Raw genomic sequence first — 17,805 nt, forward strand, 5'->3', positions numbered from 1 at the left:
ATGAGGTAGTTTAGTTCCACTCGTCTCACAACCGCCCTCCTCCCTTACCGCCGCTTTGCATCTCCCTCAACTACCCTCGTACCCATCTACGCCATCTACCACGTCTACGGATACCCCAGTCATTCCTTATAAGGCTCAATCCTCCTCCCCCTCCCAAAGGTAGAAGGAGGCCTCACTCTTGTCAGGCATACATGAACACGCGTATCCCGCATCGGCATCGCATCGCATCGCATCTCATCTTGCCTGTCGATCACCCACATCCATCCATCCATACTTACTTACTTATTCAACTCGCCTCCCGTCCATTTGCGCCTTGAATCTGATCGCATCGCATCACATCGTATCGCGGTGGTGCCTGATTACGCTTCGACAATTATATCCTCTTTTCTTTCTTTCTTGGGAAAGAGAGGGAAGAAAGAGAATGAACAGCACTGATCCAGATCACTTTCTCCATTGGACTGTTGATCATCAAAGATCAAGCATAGAAGAAGAAGAAGCTATACTACCATAAATTTGCATCCGATACTGTTGGTGTTTGTTATTGTTTGACTACTACTATTCCGACCATTACGACTACGACTACACCTATTACAACGCTATTGCTAGTTACAGCTTGGTCGTTCCTTCCCCTTCCCTTCCCTCCATCCTTCCCAAAATGACGGCCCCTCCCCAAATTCCGCCGATCGCACCTTCGTACCTCAATCCCTCGACATCATCGTCCTCTTCTTTCCTCCAATCTTTCATGGCACCCTTCAACCACAACCCCAATGGTACGCAATTCCTTTCTCCTACTCACTCTCTTCTCTTCTTCGTCCTATCTCTCCTACCATCTCGGCACAATAGCATTGTTCCCTCATGAGCTATCGTCCGCCACTCCCCCACACTTCGCACTATATTTATTACCTAGAACTTTTGAGCTAACATCGCTCAATGCTTAGGCCAACCGTCCCAGCTTCGCAGGGCGTCAACAAGCCCGACCAATGAGAACAATGTCAGAGATCTACTGTTCATCACTACCACCAATCCGGATGGCTTCAAGTCGAGAACTAATATGACCAAAATCCGGAAAAAGGCCATGGGAAGCTTCCTCGAGAATGAGAAGAAACAAGCCGGCCCCTCGTCCATGCGCGGCGGGAAGCGCGCCCGACTGCAGAGTGAGGATTCCAATGCGTCTCGCAGTAGTGCTGCCAGCACTATCAGCGACCCGGAGGCCCCCGATCGCGAGATCATGCCGAATGATGAAGCTATTAAGATCTATCGGAAAGATAAAAGGAGTCCTCGGCAGCGGTTCTCGGATCGCAACAGCAACATCAGCAGCAGCAACAACAGCAACAATGGCGACTCGCCCGTATCGACTGGCAGCCAGGCGAACCAGAAGGTAGCCATCGTGAGCTTGAGATCGAATTCGAAACCACAGCCATGGATAGAAATCGTCATGGTACAGCCTTCGCGAAAAGGTCCATTGATCTACGATGAGACAGCCCCGCGACCATTTGAATCCCTTGCCGAACCCCTCGGCACACCGCTGGACCCTTTCGATACCATGTTCAACCCTCCATCCCCCTATATATCCATACAACATCTTAAATGGCATTGTAAGTATTGCAGGGCATGGTAGTATATCTATGGAATTGATACTGACAATCTCCCAGGTTCTCAAGCCTTTGGCTCGAAAGCAATGGGCCAGCATTGGATTCCAACGCTGGTCGACTCTCCGCATGCCTTTCTCAGTACCATCAGCATAGCATCCGCTCATAAAGATGCTCTCGATATGATACAAGGAGACAGCATGCAGACTGTCGCTCTGCGACTGGAGCTTATGCACCTCATCGAGCAACAATTGATTCAAGGAAAGATCGACGACCACAACATCATCGCCGTGACACAATTAATTGCAAGTGAGATCATATCGGGAGACGAGAGCGTGGTTCAATCTCACGAGAAGGGTCTCACCACCATGGTCGAACTAAGAGGTGGACTAGAAAATCTCGGTCTCACCGGACGAGTGGCTTCGACATTGTCGTGGGTCTGTCTCGAATCTGCTGTGCTTCGCGAAGCCCAACCGGACCGCCAATACTGGGACTTCCGCCTGGCCAACACTATCCACACATACCCGACCTCCGCAATCATTCCTGAGTCACCCCTCTTCCGACCACGCAGCGATTTTTACACCATCAAGCGTTCACGCCGGTCTTCTCAACGCACAATGAAACTACTTAAAGACATGCGCAGTATGCTCGACCGCTTCGCTCTACGAAAAGAGCAGAACTCTCAGGATTCCGTTCTCAGGAGTCTCCATAAAGCTATCACCACTGATTACCCACCTGCGCGTGATCCTCAGGCGCAGAACAACGTCCTCACCTATAGCGATTGGACCTATGAAGCAATCCGTTTGACATGCATTATTCAGGCCGAAGCCATCATCAACCGCATTCCGCATTCCGCAGCGCTGGCTTCTGCTGGGAAGATAGCCACAAAGCCTCGTCTGACCGTCCCCACAAAGACTTCAGGCTCCAGTGAATCGCTAGTTTCACCAAGGATGACTCGACACGATTCCCCTGTGACCACCTTTTCTGCCACTTCATCCTACGCTACAAGCCCTGCATTCTCCCAACACTCAAACTCCTTCACGTCTGCCTCGTTCCCCGCACAATCTCGTCCTTCGATCGCCTCTACGACATCAACATCGTCCACCTCATCCAACTTGAATTTCCCGTGGTACTCCATCAGTAGACCCGCTCCCCCTCCCCCACCGACAACGACTCTCCTCGAAAACATCAAACTCGCCATTGAAAGCTCCAACGTCTCGGAATGCTGGTCCGACATGGCCGGAGTCCTGTTATGGATCGGTCTGGTCGTTGGTGCAGCAAGCCGCTCATCCGAGGACAGGCCTCTGAAGAAGTGGTTTCAGGCATTGGCGGTTCGTTGCTCGATATTCCTCTGCTTCGAGTTCCCCGAGCCTGTCCACGCGAGTCTGGTTAGGATGGCGGAAATTGAGGAGGCGCTTGGCTTCCTGGAACAGAGAATCGGGAATGTCGCCCCTATGAGGGTGGCACCTGGAAAGAGAAAGATGTGACTGACACTGCCTTGATCTTTTCGGTATTTTTCGGTATTCCCTTCGTTGTGATCATTTGAGCGAGCATTTTGAGTGATATTTACGGGTGACATTTATCTTTGACTTTCTTTCAGGGCTCGAAAATGATTTAGGTTTCGAACATCATTTTCAAGTGACTTTATCACGCAACGCGTGGTCTTTCTTCTTTCGCTATTGTCCCTGTATTTGTACATTCTTCGTGATACCTCATTCTCCTTTTTCTTCAGTCGCTTCTACTGAGTACTCTGGCCCAAGGACTTTGACTTGGCATGTGTTTGACTTTTCTCTCGCTTCAAGTTCTTTCTAGGGTGGCCACTTATTGCAAACGCCAATTTATATCAGTCGTTGCCAGATCAGTGATTAATCATGCAAAGGAAGGGATGGTAATGGACTCAACAAGCGTCGGCATGTCTTCTGCAAAACCTACATAGAAAAATCAAATTGAATTGCGAGCGCATGGTACGAACTTCAACTAGAAATCCGTGAATAAATATCACTATCATCAACATCGGCGTAGTATGACCCCAACGATAAAAGCATAGATATATGTATGTCCCATCATAACATGTTCGTATTCATCATCATATTCTAACCCTTCACTCGAGAAATGAGCTCGCAAAACCCCTTATATATCTAACCGTACCTGACCTTCTTGACCGTACCCTCCTCATCGACGTGGATGTTTAGCCTCTCGGGCTTGTGGTCCATGGTGCTCATGCTGTCCGGCTGCAGCACGCGGTGCTCCTTGGGGAGGTCCTGCTTCGCGAATGTCTGTCGTCTGGTCGTTAGCATCCGTCATATCTTATCATACCAAACGAAGAGGGAAGGAGGGGAAACGTACGACTTCATCGTGGCTGTCGCCGAGTTTCTTGCCCATGAGCTTCGTGAGCCAGTCGTCGCCGCTGTTGCCATCTTTGGACTGGAGGCCTGGGACTACGAGGGGCATTTTCGCGGTGGTTCTTTGTGTGGTAGTAAAGAAGCGGAGGGTGTTGTTTGAGCGGAGAATGTTGGGTGGCTTGTTTGGATCGTTGTGTATTTGTGTATTTTTGTGTGAGGGAGAAAGAGGTTGGATATAAGTATTTGTACGTGTTTGAATGGATACAGAAAGTCCGTTTGTGGATTCACGGTTTGCGTCGCCCTGATGACGTAGGCGTGGTAGTAGGGTATTCGTAAGACCGCCGGACCTTCTGGTGGGGGGAGGGGCGCGATCATGCGGACTTTGGCGGGGTCCGGGATAGGCAGGTAGGGTAGGATCCCATCGATCGGATTCTAGATCTTTTCGTCACTGGTTAATGCATTGGAGATTTAGTTGATGTAGCTGATATGATGGGACAGGCAGGAATCAAATCGAAAAATAAAATATGAATAGTGAGCATAGTCGTAAATAGCACAATGTATTGACCGTTGGAGCTCAGGTCGAAGTGCATCACTGCGACGGAGTAGATAGACATAGATAAATATAGGGATCAAGATTCAAACGAAAGGTATATCGTATAACTACTTGTAAAAGACGCTCAGTCGTTCGTACGTCTCGTTTCCTCGCTGCTAGAAATAATCAACTCCTTGTTATACATACTACGGGGGCACTCCTTTGCACGTAATTGCAAATCGCAAACTCCTCATCCATGAGTCTTCCTAACTCCCAACGCTCAACGCATCCAGTCCACCAAATCCAAAGGAAAAAAAAAAGACATTACAATATATACATAAAACTGTAGATAGCAATAATGGTGATAAAGAAGTAATATTCATACAATCTCCACGCTGGGGAAGAGACATCGATCATTAGTATAAGATAGACATTTGTACACTTCACATTCCAAGCCTAGGTCAACGTCACCATCACAATCCCTTCACGGCAATCCTCTGCCCGAATTGACCGCGTTGGCAAGCTGGCTGGTGTCTGGTCTGTTCTCCGCATATCGCTCGTAGCTGTCGAGATAGAGCGCATCGTCGCTCGTCGTCGCCCGCACGCTCTTATCATTCTCGATCGCAGCCACCCACTTCGCCCATCGACTCCCTTCCTCGGGCTCAGGCCATCCTCGGTACGGACCGAGCACCCGCCGCAGCCTCAGCACCCAAGGCGCAATCTGGACGTCCACGAACCCGAGCTTCGGGCCCGTGAAGAAGGGGCCTTGCGGGTCGGCGGCCTCGACGAGCTTGCTCATCTCGCTCCGGAGCTCGGTGGCGTGGTTCACCTGGTCGTTGGGGTCCTGCGCCTGGAGGAGCCGGTAGAAGCAAGGTATGATGAGTCGATTGATGTGATCCGTCCATAGACGAGACGTCGCCTTGGCCTGGGGATTCATTGGGAAGAGGGAGGACCGTGGACCACCTATGTCCTCGAAGTACTCCATAATCACCGTCGACTCGTGCGTCGACCATGACGGCCCGTGCCGGATCGCAGGCACGAGACCGCGAGGATTAATGTCCAAGAGAGACTGCGGCTTCTTGTAGGGATCCACCTCGATGTATTGATATGGGATCCCCTTGGCTTCGAGAGATATCCATACGCGTTGGACGAAGGGGCTAGCGCGGAAATGGTTAGCTGGGGTGTGTTCGAGAAGGTTGACGTCATCTGCTATCGATTGCATACTGCTACTGTACGATTGCTGCAGCATTTGAGACGCGGTTAGGGAGAGGTGTACTCACCAGAAACAGCTTCCATACAGCTTTAGATCATCCTCTTTCATGTGAAGCTTCACAGTTGAAAGAGCATTGCCGGTCGCCCTCTTGTGGTACGTCTTTTTGGTGGTGTCACTGCCCTGGTTTGCGTCGGTCATCCTGAACGTGAGAGATTTTGAAGTAGAAAAGCAAAAACGAAATGTAAGTGAAGAGACAGCAGTAGACGTATATGTGACTGGGGGTTGAAATCTGGGTAGCGTGTAGTACGGGGAGAGAGTGCTTGTTCGAAGAGATAAAGAAACTATGCCGCGCGTCGGCGGCTGCATGATGAAAATGGAGCTGCAGATTTAATGCCAGTGGTTGGACTGAGCATGTATCTGCGAAATTCGCCATGGCGAGAATATGTTGAATGCCCATATGCATCGTACGTTCACCATGACGTGACTAGAACATCTAGAACCAATGGCTTATGTCGATCATAGGTCTTTCATACCATAGCAACTCCCCAAGCCGTCTTGAGGCGGTGCAGCACTGTATGTACTGATGGAAGGGACAAAAACAATCTCAACGTATGCGTAGCATGCAGAAGTGATATCACGTTGTAGGCGCAAACAGAGAGACGCGGATGTAGATATGCGGGATCACTGAAAAGGAAAAGATAGACTCACCTGCACCTTCTTCTTGTCCTTCTCGTTCTTCATCATCCACCGGACGACACTGTTCTTCTTCACGCGGTCACTCTCCTCGAGCGAATGTTTATGCGGTCCAGCAACGCCGTCGCCTTTGCCATTCCCGCCATTTCCATTAACTCGCTGGATCGTGTAGAATTTCCTCGGCTTGTCAATCGGCCGGTGTTGCTGCTGCTGTTGCTGAACTTGCATCGGCATGCCCCAAGGGCTGACCTGCTGCGGCGGCACCTGCGTCTGGGGGAAGAAGTTTCCGTCTACGGCCGTGGTGTCTGTGTCCATGTCCATGTCCATGGGCGGCTGCTGCCCCGTCTCTTCCGCCAACTCGTTGCCATCGAAGAACTCCGTGATCTTGATTTTCACATCGCATAGGTCCCGCTCCCGCGCAACGCGCTTCCGCTTCTTCTTGTCGGGGTCGGTGGATTTCTTAGTTCCTGGTGGCCGGCCCTTTAGTCGGCAGTCCCAGTAGTGGGAGACGAAGCGTTTGCGCTTGTGTCGTTGTGTAGAGCGGTGCGAGTAGACATTGTCGATGTGTGGGAAGTAGACTTGGAACCTATGCTTAAGTTAGAGAGATTCGTTTTTAACAGTCGCCATCGCCAGCGGTGGGGCTACACATACTCCTCCTCCGTCAGCGTGATGATATCATCAACGTGGAACAGCTTCTCTCGCCATTCCGCCAAATCCGGCGGGTGCGGTATCAGCTTCAGTCCCTCAAACTGACCATGGCTCGTTGTCGCGGGATAATCCTCCGCTTCTTGAACCTGCGCCTGAGCCTGAACCTGCGCCTGGACTTGTGCCTGCGCTTGTGCTTGAGCCTGTGCTTGCGCCTGAGCCTGCGCCTGAGCCTGTGCCTGAGCCTGCGCTTGCGCCTGTGCCTGAGCCTGTATAAATTCCGTCTGTAACTCGAGATCCGGGAGTCGCTGGGCCTGGATCTGCTGCAACTGCTGTGGAGAGGTCTGGGAGAGGGCGTGCGGGGGCGGGGGAGGTTGGATGTGCTGCTGTGGCCCGGCCAGCAAGTTGTATCGATTCACGTTCTGGTAACCGCCCGGAAGGCCTTGGAACTGCGCCTGGGACTGAGGCAATCCGGTATTGTGCTCGAAGGGATTGGGCGCATGTAAGGGGTGAGGATGTTGGTGCGGGACCGCTGCTTGCGACGCGTGCTGCGATCCATCGCCTAGGTATCGCTGCTGGAACAGGGCCGCGTCGCCCGGGTTCTGCGATATCGCATCGAGGCCCTGCAGTCCCGGCTGGAGCGACTGCAGGTGTTGGTGGAGCGACCCGTCATTCGACTGCTGCTGGAGCCGCTGGAGGTCGGCGGGCTGTAGGGTCCGGATAGGGTGGTGGATGTTCATGGCTTCTGAGCCTGTGGCCGTTGGCCACCGTTATTCCAGTTGCCAAGGCCGTCAAGGTGAAGATCTGGGTCGCTTGGGCAATCGGAGTGGAAACGGGTCGGTGATTGTCTCGGTTGGCCCTTTCATGGCGGGCCCTTTGATTCTGTGTGGTGAGAAATGTTTATGGGAGTTGCGTGGTTATGGGTTTTGGGATTTCTTTGTCAGACTGGTCATAGATCGCATTTTGCCGTAAGCCAAGTTTGGTCAATTTCTCAATATCTCAGGCACCGACCCGGCGCGCCAGCCAACAGGTGGCATCCAGCATAAACTACTACATAGTGCTCCGTACATACTACTGCTCGTACCGATCCAATATTTCACTGCTCACGCCCATCGCTGACATCACTAAGGGGCCAATACGTATTCGCACGGACTCCACTGTTGTCCTGTTTTCTTGGTAGCCATGCAAATATATTTCCGGCGCATGTGCCGGTTTTCTCATTTTCAGTCCCGTCGCGAAGAGGGACATGCCTAGAGGAGAAGTCTACCATCCCCAACGCCATGCCCAATGCTATTCTTAAGAAGCATAAGACGTGTGAATTAATCTCGAAGGAAAAACATCGCCCTTTCTCCCGGCCCCGAATTTTACTTCTTACTCTCCGGGCATCAAGTTGCTCCTCACAGCAAACATCTTGGTGCTGACACCAGCCGCGAATCCATCCACCTGCCTTGCGTACTGCTCCACCTGCCGGGAGTTGAGCAGAGTCTCTAACCTGCTCGGCTCCTGGGGCAGCTTGAAAAGCCTCTGCCACTCGTCTTCCGGCAGCGCAGCCTGTTTCGAGGCGGCGCGGGCGGCGTTCTCTGCCTTTCGCTTCTGCTGCCATGCGGTGATCTTGGCCTGCTCACGAGCCAATGATCGCTGGTAGTATTGGTGGTTGTTGAGTTCTGTGTGGTGGTTCTCGATGCTCTCGAGGAGGAGATCGCAGCTCTTCTCGAGGAAGGGGTCGATGGAGAGGTCCAGGGAGTCGAAGTTGGGGTACAGCGGTGGGTTGGGGGTGTTGGGGTCCTGCTGCAGAGCGGCTAGGTTGGGTGGGAAAGCGAGCTCTTCCTTGGGAGCATCGGCAGGCAATTGGTGCAGGAGCGAGGTGAGGAGGTGGGAGTTGTGGATCGTCAAAGGAAGTTCGACCAGAATGTCCTGGTAGCGGAGTCCGCTCTTTTGGAGGCTGTACAATACCGTTAGAATCCAAGTCCAACAACAATTCGGTGCTGCAAATCTCCTTACCTATCGGTTGTGAATTTTCCCTCCTTGTATGCAGCGACGAACGAAGGCGAGAGCCTGTAAGCGCGGAGGCTGAGGCTGCCCTGAGAGCTACGGCTCACGTCATGAACGAGAGCAACGGTCTTCTCGTTCAACTCCTTCTGGTAGAAAAATTGGTTCTCAATCGTGTTGACATTGACGAAGTTGCCCATGCTCGTGCTCGTGTACCAGCCCACATTGTTCGCGTCGACGTTGACCTCCCGGAGGTACTTGATCATCTCATTCTGGTAGGCGACATTGGACTTTGCGCGCGGCGCGGCCGCAGCGAGGTTCGATGAAGAGTCCTGGTGGCCATCGGAAGCTGGGGCGTCCACGGTGGGGAAGGGGAACGAGTTGGTGACCTGGAGTGTGCCGGACGCCTCCATTCCCACAAGGAATCCCGTCGCCGTGGTGGGGAAAGACTGGCTGGAGTGCTTGATGATCTTCATGACCACCAGCGCCTCGATTTGCACCGCCTTGAGCGGCGTTTCCTTGCTTGCGTCGGCCATATTATTCGAATGTTGCTGTCGCGAAAAGGTTTGGTGGGGTTCGATTTCGATATTCTCTTTGCTGTGCCAAGACTTCTTGCTTTAAGCGAACAGGACATCACGTGGCGAGATAATCTCACCTCCAGCTCCCAATGAGGGCATGATTTATATTTAATAGTACTATGAATAGGCCCATAGAGTAATGCTGTTATGTTGTTGAGTGCATGTTACAGTACTCTTAATGTGTATTAATGCGGCTTTCTAAGCCGCCAGAATGGAAGTAACTACCAACCGGCCGTAGCGAGAAGGTCAAATGTGCTCGAAAAAAGTGAGCTGATGCAATATGAAATCTGGATCATGATACCAGAACTACCAAGGACTCCCTCCCATGCATTCTCGTAGCCGTCGTGAAGCAGATTCCCCGCGAGGTCTCCCATGCCGAGCCACACAGGCAAATAATGATGAACACCCGATACACCGGGCAATGCTGAAAAGCAAAGCAAAGCAAAGTAAAGCAGAAGATGGCGGATTCATCACGCCGAGACGTCACCACAAAGCCACCCAAGACCCCCAACCATTTAGTGAGAGCAGAGGCAAGGAACAGACGAATTCAGTCTCAAAGACGGCCAATGCCAGTCCTTGGACCGAAATCTCCACGATTGTACTTCGCGAGATCGTAGCCGGTGCCCTTGAACTTCTTCATCTCCCAACTCCTTCTACTTTCGTACTCCTCTCCTGCCATTCTCTTCCGGACCTCGGCTCTGGGGGTGCCGTTCTTAATTGAGCCGCTCCCGTGCAAGATCTGAGACTCGTGCCATGGCAATGAGAATTCCTCGACTAGAGAACGGAGTTGCTCGCCGGATGGAGTGGCCAGGTATGAGTTTGGGCGGACGTGGGACTCCCAGTCGTCGGTCGAGATGCCGGATGACTTCGTCCTACTGAATGAAGACGATGGGCGCGGAACATATAGCTCGAACGACAATTGAGTATCCTGCTTTGGCGAGGTCGTGATGAAGGGATCCGAATCATCATCGCCATTCTCTTTCTGTTGCACGTCTTCCTTGACACCACTGGAAACGGTCCTTTTCGGGGGGCTATCCAGCTGCATAGGGTCATCGAGTCCCTTGATCCCAAAGATATTATCTCTGCTATCAACACCAGCAGTGAATCCCTCGGATGCCTTCACGTTCCCCAAACTAGGTATCCAGTCACTCTCAGGGTCGCTCTCCACTTCCGCCGTAACCCCTCTCCTCCTCTTATTCTCCTCGTCCTCCGCCGAGCTCTGCTGGACCTTAGCAACCGCGCTCGACGCAGCCTCCTTAACAGCCACGATCTCCACATCCTCCCCCCTCATCTGCGCTTCCCGCACCTCGCCCACCAAATCCCTCGGCACCGCAGCGTGGATATCCGTCATGAGCTTCGCCCGCCTGCAGAACCCGTCCCAATCCTCGCTGGCCAGCTTGCCCGCCGCCTCGTTGAGCGCGCTCGCGGGATTCGGTTGGATCAGCAGACACGAGATGGTGACGAGCACGTCGCGCAGCTTCAGCGAGGAGCTCCAGTCGCGCTTGAGCGTCTCGACGCACACGGCGCCGGTCGCCTCGTCGATGTTCGGGTGCCATAGCCTGGTGAGGAATGTCGCGGTCGGGGGAGCTGTCGGGTACGTCGGCGGGATCTCGAGGTGCAGGCGCCAGACTCCAGTGGCGTAGGGTGTTCCTGGGGGTCCTGCGAGCAGGACGTCGAGGCTCGTGAGGTCGGCGTCCGAGGCATTAGGTGGGAAGAGGTAGTTTGGTGGGAGGCCGGCTCGGTGCAGTGATCCGACGTCTGCTGCTATGCGGCGCATGGATTTCGAAGCCTGGTGATAGCGCTCTTGTTAGGTTTTATTCCCCGAGGTGAGGGACGCGATTATGTGTAGACAGCGTGGCAGGCACTGTTTGTATTCAGGTTGTTTACATACCATGATAGGAAATTTGTGAAGACCTCCGTCGAGGTTCTAGAAGAAGGAAAGGATTTCGAGATTTCGAGGTGGCATTAGGGCTTTGGAGAGTTGGCTTTGAAGCAACTTTGCGCGTCGATTGCGCGAGTGGCTGCGCGACAAGTGATGGTGGTGTACTCTGTATGTTGGAGAGCGCGCCCGGCCCCACTGATCCGCAGGGCTAGCCTGATATGCGGTAGCGCGTTTGTTTGGTGCTTTTCTCCGCATTAGGAAAGCTCAGTGATTTTGATATTCGGAGTATCGCACTAATTAACCATCCCTAAGCCAATGGCTCGTAAGAATGGTGATGATCTAGAAACAGGTTGCAAGAAGCGGTGAGTTTTGTGTCTGAAAGTCCCATTAAGGGTAAGATTCTTTTACTTTAGGTACTACATATATGAGGGTAAAGCCCAATGCTACAAAGTGAATTTCTGAATTCCTTCAGTTCCTTCCCCGACTCTCTTCCAAGATTCCATTTGATCTGACCGGACCCATCCCAATAAATGAAACAAGAAACGCCACGCTAAGAAGCCCATAACATCGGCATTACAAGATGTCCATGTCGTCGCCATTATCCAGGAAGGGGTATTGTCCGTTCTCAATTGCTTCTACACGGTCCAACTCGGCCTGGTACTCTTTTCTCAGGGAATCGAGCGTCACGATCTGCCTGGTCAAGGACTTCTTTGCTTTCCCGAGACCCCACTGTGGCGCCCCTGGATCGGCAATGCGTTGATCTGCGAGGAGATATGCGTCCTCTTTGCTGACAGATGATAGTGTGTTGATGATCATGAGGTAGCATTGCGTTAATGATTCATCCGCGGGGTCGTGGGCCTGTGATGAGGTTGTCTTGAGCCGCTGGAGTCGCTCATATAAGATGGCAGCTGCGCCTCGGAAGTTGTTTCTCGATATGCGGAAAGCGTATAGTATCTCATAGTATGGAGGGCCAGAGGAAAGGTTCAGAGTATTGTGGCAGAGATCAGTAAGGATGTTATCGACATCATCCACCAGTCCAACGAACGGGAACTTCAAGAGTGCTTGCGTTTGGTCTTGCTGAATCATCACTTTGACAAGTTTACGCAAGTCTGAGAATCTGCTAGGAAATGTTAGCGAGTGAAACAAGTTAAACAGGTGCGTACTAACAGTGCTGAATTGGTGTGTCTGGTAAGTGCTGTGTATGCTTCGTCGAACCTCGAAGTCTGGACAGATGCAGTGAAAAGGCGTAGAAGAAGGTCCGTCTTCAGCTCTTCGTTCTCATTTCCGTTCAACGCTCTGAGGCCTAGTCGAGCAAAATCTGCCACGTATGTGTACGCCTTGACCTTCTCAAACAGTCCAAGGACGTGGTGATAGTACTTGGGGAGACCATCCGAGAACGAATCTTGCTGGTCTACCGGGATCAAGTTGATGGTATCCGCATCTTCGAGGCTGAACATGCCGACGCCTGTGTTTGTTAGCAAACAGTCTCACACAGCATCTTGAAATATCCTACCGAGGTGATATGCAGCCTTCTGAAAGCAAATCGAAGCTAGGTGGTTCTCTCCCAACGCTACATGCATCCGACCCTTGAGATACGTCGTGTAGTTGTCGTCGCCCAGTAGTTTTGAAAACCGAGCAGCTACCACATACTCTTTCTGTAGTAACAATATTCCCATGATATCGTCCAGAGTGGCATCATACCCACGATGCTCAAACGTTTGACTCAACCATGCTCTTGCCCAATATGTCAGGAAGTTGCTCTTGAGCACCCTTGGTATTGAAAGGTCGAAAGCTCTGTGGCCATAGATCCCTTCCAGGACAGTCTGTGTAAGAGGAAGCTTCCGCGACAGATTGTACGTGTCTGAAAGGTGCTTCATCATGTTTTCTGAACTAGGTCCCGTCGAGGCTTGGTTCGCCCAAGCATTGCTGGCCAACCAGGTCAACACAACACAGTCCTTGAGCTGGTTGATCAACTCGATGTAGACCTCTGATGCCTCAAACTCCTCCGATAGGTCCTCTTCGAACTGCATGAACAGGACCAGGACCAGAAGATCCAGCAGGGTGCTGTAATTAAGTTGGAGAACTTCCTGAGAAATAGTGATAAGCGCTTGGACGCCGTAACGCGTTGCTTGTCTCTTTCGGTTCAGTGACCCTTCCTCTTTCTGGCCCAACAGGGAGATGGCGTGTAGGAACTTGTCCGTTGTCAGATCCTTCACATCCATTCCTAGATCCTCGACAAGCAAAGAAAGATCCTCGTCAGAGACCTGACGGGACAAATCGAGATTCTGCTCGAGCAGCTCCATGCGGTCTACGATGGACAGCGACTGGCTTTGAAGAAGCTCGGCCTCGACCTGATCCTGCAGTTGTTGTTGGAACGAAGTAGGAAGGCCCCGTCGGAAGGAGGCCGCTGCATTCAACAATCTCGCTACGTCGCCAGTCTCGTTGTTAGGGAGCTGTTTGCGAAGGGGGCCGCTAAGGGACCGAGAGGAAGACAGTGCAGAGACGTTAAGCCTGAACGTTTCTGGCTCACTGCATTGGCGAATTGCTGTGACATAGTCGCTTTGGACGAGCCACGGCATATCTTCCTTGAAATCGTATACCAGAGACAAAGACTCTCCTCGACGTTTGTGCAGATCCCTGATCAGTCCGTAGAACGCTTGCCACTGAGCAGCCACGGACTCTTCAAACGCAAGCGCATCAGAATCTTCAGGGCATCTGATAGCTGCAAATGCTCCAATAGTCGAGCAAATCCGTTCTTTCAGCGAACCCCGTGTAGGAATTTGAGCTCCTTTCTCCTGACTGAACCCTCTTTGGAATACGACCAATGCTGTTTCCAGTGTTGCCGTCGTGAATCGGCTTGGGAAGAATAGGAAATCGAGCCATTTTTCTGTCGAGGCTAGATCGAATGCTTCCGAGGGATCTATTTCCGCATCGCTCGGGTTGGAGGGATTCGTCTTCAATGCATCGATAGTCAGGGGTCCCAAATCCACCGATACCCATTCGTTCTTCCATATCTCGGCTAGTTTCTTGGAATCCTCATTCAGGTCGAATTTGAGCGAATACACTCTGCTGCTAGGTCCCGATCGTGCCCGGATCCAGAGTTCTGTGCCCCTCCACCCGGCCGGTCCAGGGTTGATGATGAATTCCTCCAACGTCCAGACCGTGGAGTCCATTAGCTCGTCAACAGGCGGGATGAAGTCGACACCCTGCTTCACTTCGTAGAATCCAAGTTCCAGGTCATCGGCGTCTCGGATGCCCCAGAATTTGAACTGGTGCTGCTTCGGTGAGTAGGTAACAACGTGATACAGAGCGCCATCAACACCACCTTGGATGTTGACAACCGACATAAGCCCCAGCTGTGAGGGTCCAATGAAATACGGCGTTGTCTTCTCGTTGGTATGAATCGGTTCACCAAGGAGGTCCAACTGGAGGCCCGGTCTGCCAGATGCGATGTTCCATACACGGAGCCGGTGGTTCAGGCAGACAGAGAAAATGTGCTGTTTGTCGGGGGACAATGCGACTGCGGCGGCGGCAGTTGCGTCCAAGTCCGTGTTGTCGAATCGTATCTTCTGCTCTCCCTTCCATGGTAGCCAACCTCGCACAGAGCCTGTCCAGCTGCTCTGTTGATAAAGGATCTCCGACCACGCGAGTTCATCTTTGGCATCTCTTTTTAGCTGTAATATCCCTCCATTGTCCAACGACACCAGCAATTCGTTGTGATTCAAAGCGGTGAGGCGGTACGGAACACGGAGGACAAATTGGTTGATGGAAGACCTCTTGCACCAATCGCCAATATCCTGCTCCGAGGCGGTTGGGTTGCTGAAGAAATCGCGATGCAGGGTTATTGAATATAGGTCGTTGGCAGAGGTGATGGCAAATATCGTAACCGCGTCTCGATCGTCTGGTTCGGCGAAGGCGATGCAGAATGGTCGAATCGGCGCGGAGAACTGTAGAATTATGGTGAGGTTTGCTTCATGTGTGCCTCTGGAATCCTGGTCGAGATCCACCGCCTGTATCTCGAGGGCCTTTCGTTTGTCCAGGAGTCGCCAAAGCAAAGATCTCGGGTAAGAATCCTGTTTCCGCCTGAAGTACATGGACCCATCGGTCCCTAGATGACGTCTCGCAAATTCGCCCTCATCCTGGCCGATGCTCTCGTCATTTACAACGCTCCGCTTGGGTTGTGTACGCGTGCCGAAGGTTGAAGTCGTAGTTGCGGGTAGAGTGAAAGCGATGGTCGAACCTGGGTATGCGGGCTGAATGTTAAGTCGCGCCTCGGTGTAGAGGCAGGTGCCCCTGTTATTTGCCATTGTCAATCATGCGCAGGACTGTGGATGAAAGGAGCGTGAGTCGGTTGCGCGCACAACTGGGGGGTGTTGATGTTGATCGAGGTCGCGCATCAAACAAAACTTTGGAGAGCTCCGTCGAGGCAGGGTTGCTTTGTTAGCGTCAAAGCTTGAGCCACGCACGTTCAGCCACAACACGATCTCTTTATCATTCATTATTATATTACAAGCAAGGATCTACAAAGAAACATTGGAACGTTGCAGTAGGTCTAATGAGACATAAAACGTGTGAATATCGTAAGAAGCTAAAAAAAGCACTCTTGATCTTAGTAGTCACCATCACTCCCCATAACCCAGCCTAACTCAACAACGCCTCCCGAATGCGCAAGATACAATGTTGAGGAAAATGTTCTGAACACGATTGATCCAATCCAATCACTTAGTGATTCTCGAGATCCTTCTCTTTAGGATCGCCTATGCCATCCTCGTTAATCGCAAATAAGCAATCGCTCTCAGGCAGGCATGGGCTGTCGTAGATCTTGCATATACGAGTCTCTCCTCTTCCTTTTCGCAGACTTAACCGCGTTGTACTTGCATGTGCGATAATGTTACCGCCAATAGGCTTCTTGGGGTCAGGGTTGAACATTGCACTTGGTCCACCATCAACCTGTGCAACAACCTGGTTGGTGATTATCACCGCAATGCCGAATTCATCGGCAAGTCGTTGAAGCGCTCTCATGAATTTGGCCAAGTGCGTCTGTCGACTTGATAGTTCGCCACGCCCTGAGAAATCTGTTCGGTAGAGGGAAGTAGCAGAGTCCACAATAAGTAGAGAAAATCTCGTTTCCGTCATCATCTGTCCGGCCTGGTTGAGAAGCTCAAGCTGATGATCTGAATTGTATGCGCGAGCGTATGCGACGTTATCGAGAACTTCCTCTCCAGACAGACCGTAACGGGCAGCGACCGCGAGGCATCGCACCGGACGAAACGTTCCCTCAGTATCAATATACAAGCACTTGCCTTCGCCGCCACCCATGTCGAACGGCAGCTGGCAGGTAACAGCGAGTGTGTGACATATTTGACTCTTTCCTGTCCTGAACTCTCCGAAAATCTCTGTGATGGACCCGGTCTCGATTCCACCAGCAAGTAGGGTATCAAGTTGCTTGGAGCCGGTTGTGATAGATATCAGTTCACTGCGTCGTTGATGCATCTCGGTCGCTGTTGTGAAACCCATTGGGACAAGCTTAGACGCTGGGCACAATTAGTCTCCGTGTCACGAAAGCGAGAAACAAACATTACCTTCTTGGAGGAACTTCGTCGCCTTCTGCTCAGAGATACCCTTGACCTGTTCGAGGGTTCGTTTTGGGCTGCGATTGGTGTCAGTAAGATGATAGCTCAAGTGCAAATCCCGTAGCAGACTCACGTATAAGCGATGGACTCGACTGTGTTGTACCCTCCCTCCATCACGAGCTTGATGTCGCGCGCCGTCAAGCCGTTGACACCCTAGAACCAGAGTCAGCCCATGCGAAGACATGGCATTGCGTCGAGCCGCATTACCTCCAGGGCAGATATAGGCGTGGGCGCACCAGGGGCACCCATGGCGCTTTCGTCGTACTGTTCCTCTTCGGTACTCATTGCTGCGATTAGAGAGGATCAATCTGGGAACGTTGGAAATGAATTGTGAGTCGTATGTGCGAAGCTGAAGGAGGAGAGAAGTGGCGACGGCGTGGACGCGTCGTGGACAAAATACGGCAGGCGACGATTCGCGCGCTCACGTGATGATGTCCTCACTAGTTGGACAGCGGATAGTTCAGGCAACAATCTGAGCCTGCATTGACCAAACAGATCTTTGTCTTAGTCCTAAACTTATTTCATTGGTTGTCTTACTATGCTGTGCAAATAAATTTATGGTTGAACTCAATACCTTTTGAGAAGATATGGCTGTATATGATTAGGCATACGACTGTCAATTGGGTCGCATGAAGGAATTCAGAAGACACTTGATCAATGAGGAAATTGGCTCTGCGTATATTGTTCAAAGAGATAAGTATATTCAGCG

At 51.8% G+C, this 17,805-nt stretch overlaps 6 protein-coding genes across 6 annotated transcripts; 1 reads left to right on the forward strand and 5 right to left on the reverse strand.

Annotated features, from left to right (window-relative positions):
- Positions 1–279: 279 nt before the first annotated feature.
- On the forward strand, positions 280–3,425 carry BU24DRAFT_110733 (uncharacterized protein). Its single transcript, XM_033520789.1, has 3 exons — positions 280–770; positions 939–1,595; positions 1,653–3,425. Exons 1-3 carry the CDS (start codon positions 656–658, stop codon positions 3,074–3,076), a joined length of 2,196 nt encoding a protein of 731 aa, XP_033387362.1. The 5' UTR covers positions 280–655; the 3' UTR covers positions 3,077–3,425.
- Positions 3,426–3,589: 164 nt separating this feature from the next.
- BU24DRAFT_489068 (uncharacterized protein) lies at positions 3,590–4,159 on the reverse strand. Its single transcript, XM_033533599.1, has 2 exons — positions 3,936–4,159; positions 3,590–3,865 (listed from the first exon to the last, which is right to left on the reverse strand). Exons 1-2 carry the CDS (start codon positions 4,038–4,040, stop codon positions 3,728–3,730), a joined length of 243 nt encoding a protein of 80 aa, XP_033387363.1. The 5' UTR covers positions 4,041–4,159; the 3' UTR covers positions 3,590–3,727.
- Positions 4,160–4,746: 587 nt separating this feature from the next.
- On the reverse strand, positions 4,747–7,754 carry BU24DRAFT_476069 (uncharacterized protein; the record flags this gene model as incomplete). The annotated part of the gene is made up of 4 exons (XM_033532917.1): positions 4,747–5,620; positions 5,744–5,856; positions 6,385–6,955; positions 7,021–7,754. The coding sequence occupies 4 exons, from the start codon at positions 7,752–7,754 to the stop codon at positions 4,948–4,950; spliced, it is 2,091 nt and encodes a 696-aa protein (XP_033387364.1). The 3' UTR covers positions 4,747–4,947.
- A 631-nt stretch (positions 7,755–8,385) lies between these two features.
- Positions 8,386–9,539, reverse strand: BU24DRAFT_341079 (eukaryotic translation initiation factor 3 subunit H; the record flags this gene model as incomplete). The annotated part of the gene is made up of 2 exons (XM_033523258.1): positions 8,386–8,956; positions 9,016–9,539. 2 exons carry the CDS (start codon positions 9,537–9,539, stop codon positions 8,386–8,388), a joined length of 1,095 nt encoding a protein of 364 aa, XP_033387365.1.
- A 176-nt stretch (positions 9,540–9,715) lies between these two features.
- On the reverse strand, positions 9,716–11,535 carry BU24DRAFT_418615 (UBC-like protein). The gene has a single exon (XM_033527022.1). The coding sequence runs from the start codon at positions 11,356–11,358 to the stop codon at positions 10,135–10,137; it is 1,224 nt and encodes a 407-aa protein (XP_033387366.1). The 5' UTR covers positions 11,359–11,535; the 3' UTR covers positions 9,716–10,134.
- A 320-nt stretch (positions 11,536–11,855) lies between these two features.
- On the reverse strand, positions 11,856–15,852 carry BU24DRAFT_364414 (uncharacterized protein). The gene is made up of 3 exons (XM_033524244.1): positions 12,977–15,852; positions 12,631–12,928; positions 11,856–12,583 (listed from the first exon to the last, which is right to left on the reverse strand). The coding sequence occupies exons 1-3, from the start codon at positions 15,768–15,770 to the stop codon at positions 12,037–12,039; spliced, it is 3,639 nt and encodes a 1,212-aa protein (XP_033387367.1). The 5' UTR covers positions 15,771–15,852; the 3' UTR covers positions 11,856–12,036.
- Between the last annotated feature and the right edge of the window lie 1,953 nt (positions 15,853–17,805).

Source organism: Aaosphaeria arxii, assembly GCF_010015735.1.
Source record: "Aaosphaeria arxii CBS 175.79 unplaced genomic scaffold BU24scaffold_2, whole genome shotgun sequence".
In the NCBI taxonomy this organism is placed as follows: domain Eukaryota; kingdom Fungi; phylum Ascomycota; class Dothideomycetes; order Pleosporales; genus Aaosphaeria; species Aaosphaeria arxii.